The sequence below is a fragment of the Vitis vinifera genome, chromosome 6 (assembly GCF_030704535.1).
Source record: "Vitis vinifera cultivar Pinot Noir 40024 chromosome 6, ASM3070453v1".
Lineage (NCBI taxonomy): Eukaryota > Viridiplantae > Streptophyta > Magnoliopsida > Vitales > Vitaceae > Vitis > Vitis vinifera.
In genome coordinates this window covers 20,886,512-20,899,193 of record NC_081810.1, presented here as the reverse complement: position 1 = coordinate 20,899,193, position 12,682 = coordinate 20,886,512, and the positions used below count along the sequence as shown (strand labels likewise).

Genomic DNA, 12,682 nt, shown 5'->3' with positions numbered 1-12,682 from the left:
TGGAGTACCCTCTCACCCGGATGCTCTCCGCAACCCCCTGCTCCAGATCCCCCCCGTCTGAAGAAAAGCCCCAGATATCACCTTTTTTTTCTCTGTTTGTGTCTTCCTCAGCAAGCCATCCTCGGCTCCACTGCTCCTCTTGTCAGCAAGGATGGAGTTTTTGACCATTAGCATGGCCTGTGGCATGCCCATGTAGTTGATTTCCCGGGCGTAGGGAAAAGGGGCCCCCCACTTATTCTCGGTGTTGCCCGGCTCCTCTAATGCTATATAAAAAAACTAAGATCCCTTGCTCCCCAAATGGGGTCTACACCTATTAAAAAAACAAATAATATAAATTATTATATTAATTAATAATTTTTTATATATTATATGTAAGTGGTATATAATATCACATGTATAAGTTCAATTAAGTTTAAAATTTATCGTATTTTAATTTAAGTTTATAATATCATATCGATATGATAATAATTTATTTATATATTTAAATAAAAATGTGATAATTTTTAAACTTAAATTAAACTTTTATATATATATATACCACTTACATATAATATATAAAAAAATTATTAATTAATATAATAATTTTTTTTTCTAAATAGGCATTTATAATTTATTCATTTTAAATAAATACAATTTATTATATTTTATTTTATTTATATTTAATTTTAATTAACTAAATATATTTATATTAAATATATTGCATATTGTTTTAATAAAATTAAAAAATATATTTTATATCAAATTAAAAATGTCCATTATTTAATTTCATATATTATTATTTTTTAAATAATGAAATAAGTATACTTAAAATCAAAATAATATAATATTTTTATTTAAAAAATTAAAGTTATATATAAATATATATATAAAGTTAAAGCCACATTTGGTGACTACGACTTTGACTATTTTTTAAAAAAGTCAAAACCATAGTCACCAACTACGGCTTTAAACTTAAAATTAAGATTGTGGTTGGTGACTACGGTTTCTAACATTTTAGAAAAATAAAAACCGTAATCACCAAATACGATTTTATGACATGACAGCTTATGTGGCATAGACGCACTAGATTGAACATTATTTTGGAAACAAGTTTAGTTTTTTGATTTTTTTTAAAATGTACTATTTTGGGTCAAAACTCGAACAATTTTCCTCTCTCTATATAAATAATTATTAATTATCGACCTTTATTTTGATTAAATTTCTATAAATTTCAATTTTTATCGACGATATTTTATAAATTAAAATCAATTTAATAAGATAAACTATTAATAATTTTAATTATTTAATTAAATTAATGTTAATAAAAAAAAGTTATTACTACATGTTTTTAATAAAATTTAAAAAAAATTAAATCTCAAATAAAATATTTTATATAAATCAATTTAATTTTTCATTTAAAATATAATAAAACATGTTTTAATAAAAGTATTTTAAAAATTTTAAAATAAATATTGTCTTCAACAAGATGGACTCCCTTCATCTAACAATATAATTGAACCACATTTATCTTTATTTTGATATTAAGGACTATTGCAATGTCATATATGTATTATATTTATGTATAAGTTATTTTTATTTAATAAAATCAAATATCTCTTAACTTAATTCTAACTTTATACACTTCTAAAATTCATATTTATTATTCTTAAAATTCAAATATCAAATCTACCTATATATCTTTGTTTATGATGTTTTTATTCTTTATCATATTTATGTTAATTACACTTATAAGATAACTTAAAAATATGCATTTTTACTTATTTTATCATTTTTTTGAATTTTTCCAAACATTCCTATGAATTTTAAATAATTTTCATTTTATCGATATTTGTGAAAAAAATATCTACCGATATTTCTCGGACGATATTTCCAATATATTCATAAAATTGAAGTATGAATATCCGTAAAATCCGATTTTTCAATCCATAGCCTTATACAGTAGTGCCACACCCAACTCCAAATGACGTTCCCCTAAAGCGACACATGAGGACATGAGGACGTGAGATTAGGAGAAGCTTGTCCAGTTGTCCGTGACACTTAGTCCTTGATACATTTCCTAATTTTTATTTTTAAAAATACAAATTCTTATATTGAATATAAATTTTTTTTATTAAAAAAAAAGTAGGTACATTTTGTACTTTAAAAGTTTAATAAAAAAATCACTTCCTTTTCTTAATATAGAAAAAAAAAATTAAAAATACATGATAAATTTTTATTTTTTTCTAAGAGTTTTCTTGCATAAAAATTTCTATTTTTAGAAATAACAAAAATAGAATATATTAACATACCACCTAAATTAAACTATTTTAGTCTTAATATACAATCAAATTATAATTTATATTTATGCTAATCAACTTTTTATTAATATAAAGCTTGTTGATATGCTAAATTTTATTTGTATTTTTTTTATTTTAATAAGAAAACTATAAGTTCTTATAATGCACAGGAGAAAATTCATACTTTAGATTTGATGACAAAAATAATAATTAATAATAATATGATTAATTTAGGATATGGCTAAGTGTAATTCTTGTTTGGACGTCATTTGTTTTTATTTTTGGCTTTGGCCAGCCGTACTACCGAACTGTGTCAGATGGGGGCATCACAGCTGGAATGGGTCAGGACCAGAGTGACCTCCCCAGGATTCGAACTTGGGTCCTGTAGGCCTTAAGGTTTAGGACGTTGCCCTCCTAGTACCATATCAGCTCTCATTATAGCAACCTTGAGATACAAGGCAAGAAAACAAAATACTAGAGTGAAGATCCTACAGACCCACATAACACAAACCAAATGGAACTGTTTCAGACCATCCAAACACATCCCAGAAAATAGCACATCAAGAGCATGCAAACCACACAGATCTCTCCAAAGCATTTCCCATCCCACACGGTACAAGCAAATACAACTCAACTGCTCTGTTGCTAAACAAACAAAAGTGTTTTGATTTGGAAGTGATTTTTAGGATTCACAGATTTTATCAATACTTACAGCACTTGTTTATAGCACTACACTTTTAACACCATTATCATACAGTTTTAAGTATGATTTTGATATATTTAAAAAATAAAATAAAATAAATGTTATAAAATTAAGATAAAAATTATAATATGAAAGTTGGTATATAACTAGAAAATTGAACTTTAACATTTGATTGTCTATGAATGATACGTTTAGGTATTGAATGTACTCGTATAACAATAATATTAAAAATATAAATTTATCAAATACTAAGAATCAATCTTATGTCTTTTAGTATTTGAATAACATATAAAGCGTTTGTTAAAAAAATCATCAATCTCTTTCAAATGGTTGTCATTCCTTGAAGTAAATACTTTATATTTTATGGACATGGATGTGGCAAGGGTGCAATCATGGCCATGCGGGATATTTCGTGGCACCATGGAGGTCATAATCATTTTTAGAATTGAAAAATGACTCTTTTATCACAAAATGTGGAATAGTGTAGCAAGCATATTAGATAATGGTAAAGATATGCAAACAAAAAGGACTTTTAAAAATGAATGTTATAGATTTGGGATGAAATTATTGTCTATTTTCCTTTTTATATTAATATTATTTTGAGTTTAATTTATTTATTTTTATAAATTATGTTTTTTTTTTTTAAGTTTTATGAAATTAGAATCATGATTAATAAGAAAAAAATGTTTTTTTTATTTACTTCCTTAATTTTTTTCACATACCTTTTTGTTTTCTTCACTAGATATAGTTTTTAATTTTTAATTTTTATGTTATCCAGTTTTTTTTAAAAATGCACATTTTCCCTTAAAATTATCATTATGTATATTACTTAAATAAAAAAAACATTTCTTACTCAACAATTTCGTGTTTTTTTTCATAATTTTTATTTTACTTTAAATAAAAAATTTAAAATATTAAATTTTATTTTAGATTTTTCCTTTTTTTTTTTTTTGATTTAAAAAAAAATATTTTTACACACTTTTAATGTTTTTTTTTATTTTAAAATATTTTATTGTTGAGGAAGTCATTTCATCTATGAAGAAGATTATTTATTAATTTGTTTAACAGTTTGGTGTTTCAAGTGAAACGACGCCGTTCGGAAGCCCGTTTCAGAGTTCCTTCCCGTTACGGAACTTGGAATGGTTTTGACGTTTTGTAAGAGTGTCCCCCCCCAACATTTCGCGACACAACTAGACACGTGGATCCTCTATTCCCACACCCTATAAATAAGAGGCCTCCACCTCCTCTTCAAACCCTCAAACCCATTCTCTTGTCACCCAACAAAGGTCACACGGTCCGCCTCTCCAAAAACCCTAGATCTCACGGTCCTCCTCTCACCTCAGATCAGGTTCCCTCATCTCTACTCTTTGGCTTGGTTCGTCTCGCGTGATCCTTCCTGATTTTACGATCTTAGGGTTTTTTTGGTTTAATCTTGTTGTTTAGGTTGAAGATGGTGTCTGACGCGAGCAAGAAGAAGGCGGCGGCGAAGAAGGCCGCGGCGGCCGCCAAGAGGGGAGGCAAGTCTGCTGCTGCCGCATCTTCGAAGGCGGCGGCGTCTGCGGCGGCCGCCGATGTACAGAACGGCGTTGACAAGATGGCCGATATGAAAATATCAGATCGGACTTGTACTGGTGTGCTCTGTTCGCATCCTCTTTCGCGCGATATTCGGGTATGCTGTGATTCGATTGCCTTTACATTTTAGGATTATTTTTGTTGGATTTGTAAATTGATAAAATAAAAAAAAGGATTTTTTTTTTGTTGGGTGCAATGTTTTTGTTTTATTCATGCTGTGAATTACGTATGGAGAGCATATTTAGGTTTTACTTTATAGTAGGAGGTCAAATAGAGCATGTTATCTTGAGGTTTTTGGTTTTTCTCGACTGCCAGATTAGAATTCTGAGATTCAGAATTCTAAATTCTTTTCGGATCGTAGACAGTTCCACTGCTATTAACTGACAAAAGATTTCAAATTATTTCCTTTCATGTTTGGAAAAAGTAGATCATGGGAGCCATTTGAAAACCCCGATTATTGTTGTTCTTGCGATGTTACCTGGAATGGTACCGGAGGAGTGACTCACCCATCAGCGTCACGCATGTTTCCGCTAAATTGAATTCCAATTCAATTTGAGAGTTGTTTTTGTGTGTGTACACAACTTAATTTAAATTCCACTTCGATGGTGATATGATGTCTGGAAACTGTGGATTTGGAAGTAGAGCCTCTTAACTCACTTTCCAAAGCCCCTTTTATACCAAATATGACCTAACTCATGTCCTGGTTTGTGCAAATAGTTAGATATGCCTTTTTTAGGATACATTCTCGGATTATTTGTTAAGCTTTGAAGATTCATGTCTTTTTGTGCAGGTATGACACCTGTATGCTATTTGAATTCAATATTTTTGTTTTTATTACTGGTAACAGGCAGATTCTCTCTGGAGAATATTGCAACATGCATAAATCTCTTTCTATTTTTATTTTCATTTTCATTTTCATTTTTTTATTTTTATTTAAGAAATGTAGTTTTCTCCCCAAAGAATTAGATTTCTTACCATGGTTTTCTTTGGTAGACGTTCAGTTTCTTCTACATCTGATTTGGTCCTCATTTCTCACCCAAATATAGGTTTCTTGTTCTCTTCTCTATTGGATTTGTCTTCCTCACACCTTCAACCAAATATAGGGGATTTAAACAAGCTGGTATTGGTTTATGCAATCCTAAATTTACTAACATAGGCTGTGCTCAATAGCTTGAGTTGGAAGCTAGTTCAGCTAAGCATGTTCTGTACTTGGGCACTTATTTTTATAAAGTCCATGTTTTGTTTGCTTTATAGTCGGACTCACCTGAGATTGAAGACAAGCGTTGGTTGTAGTCAGAGATCTAGCCTTAGATCTAGTTCAGCTAATTATCATGAATCACAAAAACCAAAATACAATTTGTAAATAGGTTAAGCATGGTTATTGTGAATTGAAACCAGTCTTAACTCCATCATATCTAACTTGGGATTACCCTTTTTTTCAAGTCCATTGAACAAATCAATGATGAAGCCACTGTGTATCACAGTGTAGAGACACTTCAGATTCTAGCAGAGAGTGTACTTAAAGAATATTCATGAAATTCATTTAAGGTCACATATTAACTGTACAATCTGTTCTTACCTGCACCTAACCCTTATGCGAAATGCAGCCAAATGGCAGCCTTTCTTGTCAATGATATACCAGGTTATGAGCCCTGTTCTCTGGAGCATGTTGTGTTGTAGGTATTCTAGTGAACTTGCTACCCTTGTTGAAGTAATTGATCTATATGAATGTTAGTAATAAGCTGAAGGAATTGAGCTGCACTGGGAAAGGATTGGCCTTTTGAGCTCTCTGGACCTGTAAAGCTCTGTTTTTTTAGGTAGGTGTTTGCTGACTATTTAGATGGCTAGTGAAGCAACCAGTCAAGACATCTTGTTTTTGAGCTTGCTTACCACAACAACTCTTGATTGTATTATTTGATGTGATTATTTTATATTTCCATGCTGAAATGTGAATTGAGGCAACTGAAGGGAATAATTTGAGGAGAGAAATGAATAAGTCTCTGCCACTAGACCATCAAACCCAATAAAAAATGTGGTGGAAAAATCCTACAAGCTTAGTAGATGGGCATTTAAAAACCAGATCTCATATGTATGTGCCTTTCAAGTGGATCACTGTTGCACTGTAATTTTTTTATTTTTATTTTTTGTTTTTTTGCACACCAAATTTTAGCATACTGAAGACGAGATAAAGGGAAACCAAGGAAGTAAAAGTTTTTAAATGAATAGCAGAACTGGAACTATGGGTTTTTAGTTGTATACGGTTACTTCTGTAGTACTGATCTTTTGTGTTTGAAGACAGTGAATTCAGAGTATCAGATAAGCTCAGAAGCCTAGATATCATTTGACAAGGCACATTAACTCAAAAGTGAAAACTTACCTAAAAAAAGAACAAACTCATCTCTGCCACTAGACCATCAAACCCAATAAAAAATGTGGAGGAAAAATCCTACAAGCTTAGTAGATGGGCATTTAAAAACCAGATCTCACATGTATGTGCCTTTCAAGTGGATCACTGTTGCACTGTAATTTTCTTATTTTTTTATTTTTTTTTGTACACCAAATTTTAGCATGCTGAAGACGTGATAAAGGGAAACCAAGGAAGTAAAAGTTTTTAATGAATAGCGGAACCAGAACTATGGGTTTTTAGTTGTATACGGTTACTTCTGTAGTACTGATCTTTTGTGTTTGAAGACAGTGAATTCAGAGTATCAGATGATCTCAGCAGCCTAGATATCGTTTAACAAGGCACATTAACTCGAAAGCGAAAACTTACCTTAAAAAAAGAACGAACTCAAAAGCGAAGACCATTTGTAACTAATATATAATCTTTTCCCCACAATTTGTTTGGCTTCCCAAATTATTGGGGCACTTGCATTGTTTTGTTTGAGTTTGAGATATCAACAAATTTATCATTTTTATTTCTTCTCCTCAATTTAACCCTCCTATCCTCCGGTGTCCTTTTACATTTTATTTATTTATTTAAATTTTTTTGTGGGGTTGGTTTAGGTGGGGTGTTTGGGTTTGTTGGGGAGGAACGATTCTGGGTTAATGAGTTCAGATTTGAACTGTTTTGTGATTGATGCCAAAATGATTTGGAATTTTGTTTGCATTCGATCTGTACAAAGGGCACTATCCATGCCCGCAAAAGATGAGATGTACCTAAGTTATAAAAAATTTAATATTAAGAATATTAAATTAGATGGTCTGGAATATCTAATTCATTCCAGTATGATCCCTCTTGGATCTTTAGGTGGATCATTTAGTTGTTGAGTCCCGAGGTCTGTAATTGTCTATTTTTAATGGACATGTGCACAACATATAAAGGTTCTTAAAATGGTATGAACGCTCTCATCATAGTGAGTCTCACTTTTAGCTTATTGTTGCTAGCTTGGTGCACCTAGACGAGCGCCTAGGCGAGCAGCTGGTTCTGTCACCAGGGGCATTCTGCCAGCTATGTTACCAGGGTTTATTACTTGAACATTCTCTTTTCTGAATATATCCAATACCTTCATCCTTGTGGGTACTCCCGTGGAGGAGGTAATATTGTGCGCTAAGAATCCTTTTGGTACATATTATGTTTACATCTCATCTCTGAAGCTGTTTCATACTGTGTATAAACTGGTTTTTTATGCTTGTTGCAGATAGAGTCTTTATCGGTTACTTTCCATGGTCATGATCTTATAGTGGATACTGAGCTAGAGCTTAACTATGGCAGGTTTGTTAATCTCATGTCTTGACTGAGTACATTCTTCTTGTGTTGTGGAATTGATTAATAGTTTATCTGAGTCTCATTCATTGTCTTCTATCATCCCAGACGATATGGTTTACTTGGACTGAATGGGTGTGGAAAATCTACCCTCCTCACTGCAATTGGGTGCCGAGAACTTCCCATTCCAGAACACATGGACATCCATCATCTAACCAGAGAGATTGAAGCTTCTGACATGTCTGCCCTTGAGGCTGTCATAAGCTGTGATGAGGAGAGGTTGAAATTGGAGAAAGAAGCTGAAGTGTTGGCTGCACAGGTATGTCTAAGTAAATAAGGTTAGCAACTCTGAGCTTGGTCTTTCTTGGGCATTCTGCCTGACTTCCATATTTTCTATTGGCTTAGGATGATGGTGGCGGAGAGGCCCTTGATCGTGTATATGAGCGTTTGGAAGCCATGGATGCATCAACTGCAGAAAAGCGCGCTGCTGAAATCTTGTTTGGTCTTGGTTTTAATAAGACGATGCAAGCAAAGAAAACACAAGATTTCTCTGGTGGTTGGAGAATGAGGATAGCATTAGCTCGGGCTTTGTTTATGAATCCAACCATTCTGTTACTCGATGAACCCACTAATCATCTTGGTAAGTTTTCCTAGCATCCAACTTCCTCATGGATTTTAAGATTTTAGTACTTTTATTCTTGTTTTGGTATGTTGATATTTTTTGGTTTTATACATTTTTGGATGGTGTAGTGGTGCATGGGTATCAATAGTGGTTGTTGGATGTTTAATTTTTCCTTTCTTTCATCTCCTGTTAACCAAAAATCCTTAATTGAATGTTCAGTTTTTCCTTTCTTTCTTCTCCTGTTAACCAAAAATCCTGGTTAAGGTTTGACCAGGGGCTGCTCTAGTTCATACATTACTCTAAACAGTGGTAGAACAGTCCTGCATCAGCTATCATGTTAGCTCTTAAAAATAACTGCAAGTTGGGTTCACTTTTCAAGGAATGCAACTATTCATCTTGAGGAAACATGTCTGAGTTTGTTTAGGCAAAATGGGTGTATATGGTTTAGCTTTTCAATTATGGTGTTGATAGTATATTCATTGACTTTGCCCGTCAGGGTGCCCAGTTAGAGACACGGTCTTGGGCAAATGCTAGGATGTGTGTTAGCAACACAGTCCTGGGTTTGATTCATGTCACTGTTTGGATGCTCTGGAGTACTTGGTGCTGGTTATGGCAGGCATGGTTAGCACCCTGAGGTTTGGGTCCCCATCCTAGGAGAGTCTTTTGTGGGGTGATGGACCGGCATCACTGGTTGGAAGATGATGTGAAGAGTAGGGAATAGGTTCCTATTTCTAAATTTCTAATAGAATGGTGGTGTTCTCAACAGTGCATAGCCTTTGTCAGATAAATTTTATGTTCCAATTCTTTCGAGGAGAGATTTTGCACACTCGACCAGTAATTCTGTTTTCATGATCCATGGAAGTTCATTCCTCATACACAGAAAGGAGGGGATGATTTCGTTCCTATGGTAACTTGTTCTTTATTTTGCTTAATTGGAAGTTTATCCCTCATACATGGAAAGGAGGGGATGATCTTGTTCTCATGATAACTTGTTCTTTATTATGCTTAATTTGCTCTGGTTCATATTTTCAGGTTGGAGACTGACAGCTGATCTGCAATTGTCTGATTTTTTTCTTTCTAAAATTTTTCATCTGTTCTATTTATGATGTTAAGCAAATTTTCCATGATTGGGAAATGCTAACAATGATGAACTCTGAATTTTCTGGTATCAGATTTAGAAGCTTGTGTCTGGTTGGAGGAGACATTGAAGAACTTTGATCGCATCTTAGTTGTGGTTTCACACTCCCAGGACTTTCTGAATGGTGTCTGCACAAATATCATCCACATGCAAAACAGGAAACTGAAGCTTTACACTGGTAATTATGACCAATATGTTCAAACCCGTGCTGAACTGGAAGAGAACCAGATGAAACAGTACAAGTGGGAGCAGGACCAGATTGCTTCAATGAAGGAGTATATTGCCCGATTTGGGCATGGGTCTGCGAAACTAGCTCGCCAGGCTCAGAGCAAGGAAAAAACTCTGGCCAAAATGGAACGTGGAGGCCTTACAGAAAAAGTGGTTAGAGACAAGATTCTTGTCTTTCGCTTCACTGATGTGGGAAAGCTTCCCCCGCCAGTACTGCAGTTTGTAGAAGTCACATTTGGCTATACTCCTGATAATCTCATTTACAAGAACATTGACTTTGGGGTAGACCTGGACTCAAGGATTGCTCTGGTGGGACCCAATGGGGCTGGGAAGAGTACTTTGCTGAAGCTCATGACTGGGGATCTGTTTCCTATTGATGGCATGGTCCGGCGGCACAACCACTTGAGAATTGCTCAGTTCCATCAGCACCTGACTGAGAAACTTGACTTGGAGATGTCTGCTCTCCTGTACATGATGAGAGAATACCCAGGAAATGAAGAAGAGAAGATGAGGGCAGCAATCGGGAAGTTTGGGCTGACAGGTAAGGCGCAGGTGATGCCAATGAAGAATCTGTCAGATGGTCAAAGGAGCCGGGTGATTTTTGCATGGTTAGCTTATAGGCAACCTCACATGTTGCTGCTGGACGAACCAACTAATCATTTGGATATTGAGACAATTGACTCACTAGCTGAAGCATTGAATGAGTGGGATGGTGGTCTGGTTCTTGTTAGTCATGATTTCAGGCTCATAAACCAGGTGGCTCAGGAGATATGGGTGTGTGAGAATCAGAAGGTGACCCGCTGGGAGGGTGACATTATGGACTTTAAGGAGCATCTGAAGAGCAAGGCTGGATTGTCTGGTTGAACCAGATAGCAGAGGCTGTGTCAGCATTATACCATTGTACTAGTCTATCTTTGCTTACATTGATCATCTATATCACTACACGACTGGTAAATGATGCATCTAGTGGACATGTGATCTCCCAGAGGATTATGATGAAAGCAAGGAAAGTGGCAAACACAAGTGATCAAGGCAAGGGGTTATTGTTTCAAGCTGATGTGTTTTGATACCTGTCTGGTTATTATTTACTAGGAGGTGATATATAATTTTTTTTCCTTTACAAATATACACTGCCCTTATATTATTCTTGGTTATCGGCTCAGAACCAGGAAATACCTTTTTAACAATGTTTCTTCTGGTAGACGAGATGCCTATGTGAACCTCCTTATGATTGTGCTTCATTCCCTTTGAATGATGTGTTGTAGGCCATTATGATGTTATCCTATTTTTTTTTCTCAAGTGAAATTTGGTAATGCAACTGCTAATTCTCCCTTCAACTTGTTTGTATGGTTGTGGATTTTATTTTTCAGGGTAGTCAGGTGATGGTGATGCTATAAAATTGGAATGCTGCTGGGTTAGTCTTAACAATCTTTTTGGGGAGCTTTTGATTTGGCTGAAATAAAGAATAGGAAAATTTACTAGAAGGAATATATAATTTTTGGTCATTAAACCATAACCAAGAGATGCGTGAATGATATTTCTTCTCTCTTTTAAGTCTAAACTGTTTTCGAAAACTGCTTTTTTTTATTTTATGTTTTTATAGAATAAAAGTATTTTTGAGAAATTAAAAATATGTTTTTAAAAATAATTTTTATTTGTAGTGGTGTTTTCTTTTTGTTTTTAATATTTATGTAATTATTTTTTAAATTAGTGTATAGAAAATAAGTGAAAATAATTAAAAGATAATTATAATATATTTTTATGTTTTTAAGAATAATGTTTTTTATTTTTTAATTCCCAAACATATATATTTTTTTGTTTTTTAATCTTTGAAAATACAAAATTACTTTTGAAAACAACTATAAAACATATTTAAGATTTTAATTAAGAAAATTCTATGCGATTGTAATGGTATTTACGAAACAAGGAGTATCGGTCTTACGATATGTGGTGAGATAAGAGTAGTGTAGGGGTGATATTTCATGTTGGTGGATGATATTTAAGTAGCCTCAAAGCTTAGGTATTATATTGTATTCTATTACATATTTCAATCTAAATCCAATACGAATAATAATTGTGTAAAAAGCATAAACTCATATATAATCTAATTATTAAATAGGAGACGCATTGTGTAGCTCATGAGTTAGGTTTTGTATATTGACATGATCAACTCATGTAATCCAAATATGATTAATGCCTTAATTAACATGTTTATGATTATATTGACCTATTTATTTAAAAACAAATTTAAAAGGAGTTAAATATGATATATAATTAAATTAATAGTAAGATTATTAGATGAGTCAATTTGGGTTAAAGTCGTGTTATGCAAATTGAGCCAAAAATTATTAATTTATTAAACAAACTATACAAGTCGATACGAATTTGACGAAAACCTATTTATAGTCTCAATCCAAACCTGCAAAAAATGTCATAT

At 33.2% G+C, this 12,682-nt stretch overlaps 1 protein-coding gene across 1 annotated transcript; it reads left to right on the top strand.

Moving 5' to 3' along the window:
- The first annotated feature begins 4,167 nt into the window (after positions 1-4,167).
- On the top strand, positions 4,168-11,582 carry LOC100251610 (ABC transporter F family member 1). The gene is made up of 6 exons (XM_010653502.3): positions 4,168-4,327; positions 4,423-4,648; positions 8,193-8,266; positions 8,366-8,576; positions 8,663-8,897; positions 10,052-11,582. Exons 2-6 carry the CDS (start codon positions 4,430-4,432, stop codon positions 11,107-11,109), a joined length of 1,797 nt encoding a protein of 598 aa, XP_010651804.1. The 5' UTR covers positions 4,168-4,327; positions 4,423-4,429; the 3' UTR covers positions 11,110-11,582.
- Positions 11,583-12,682: the final 1,100 nt, after the last annotated feature.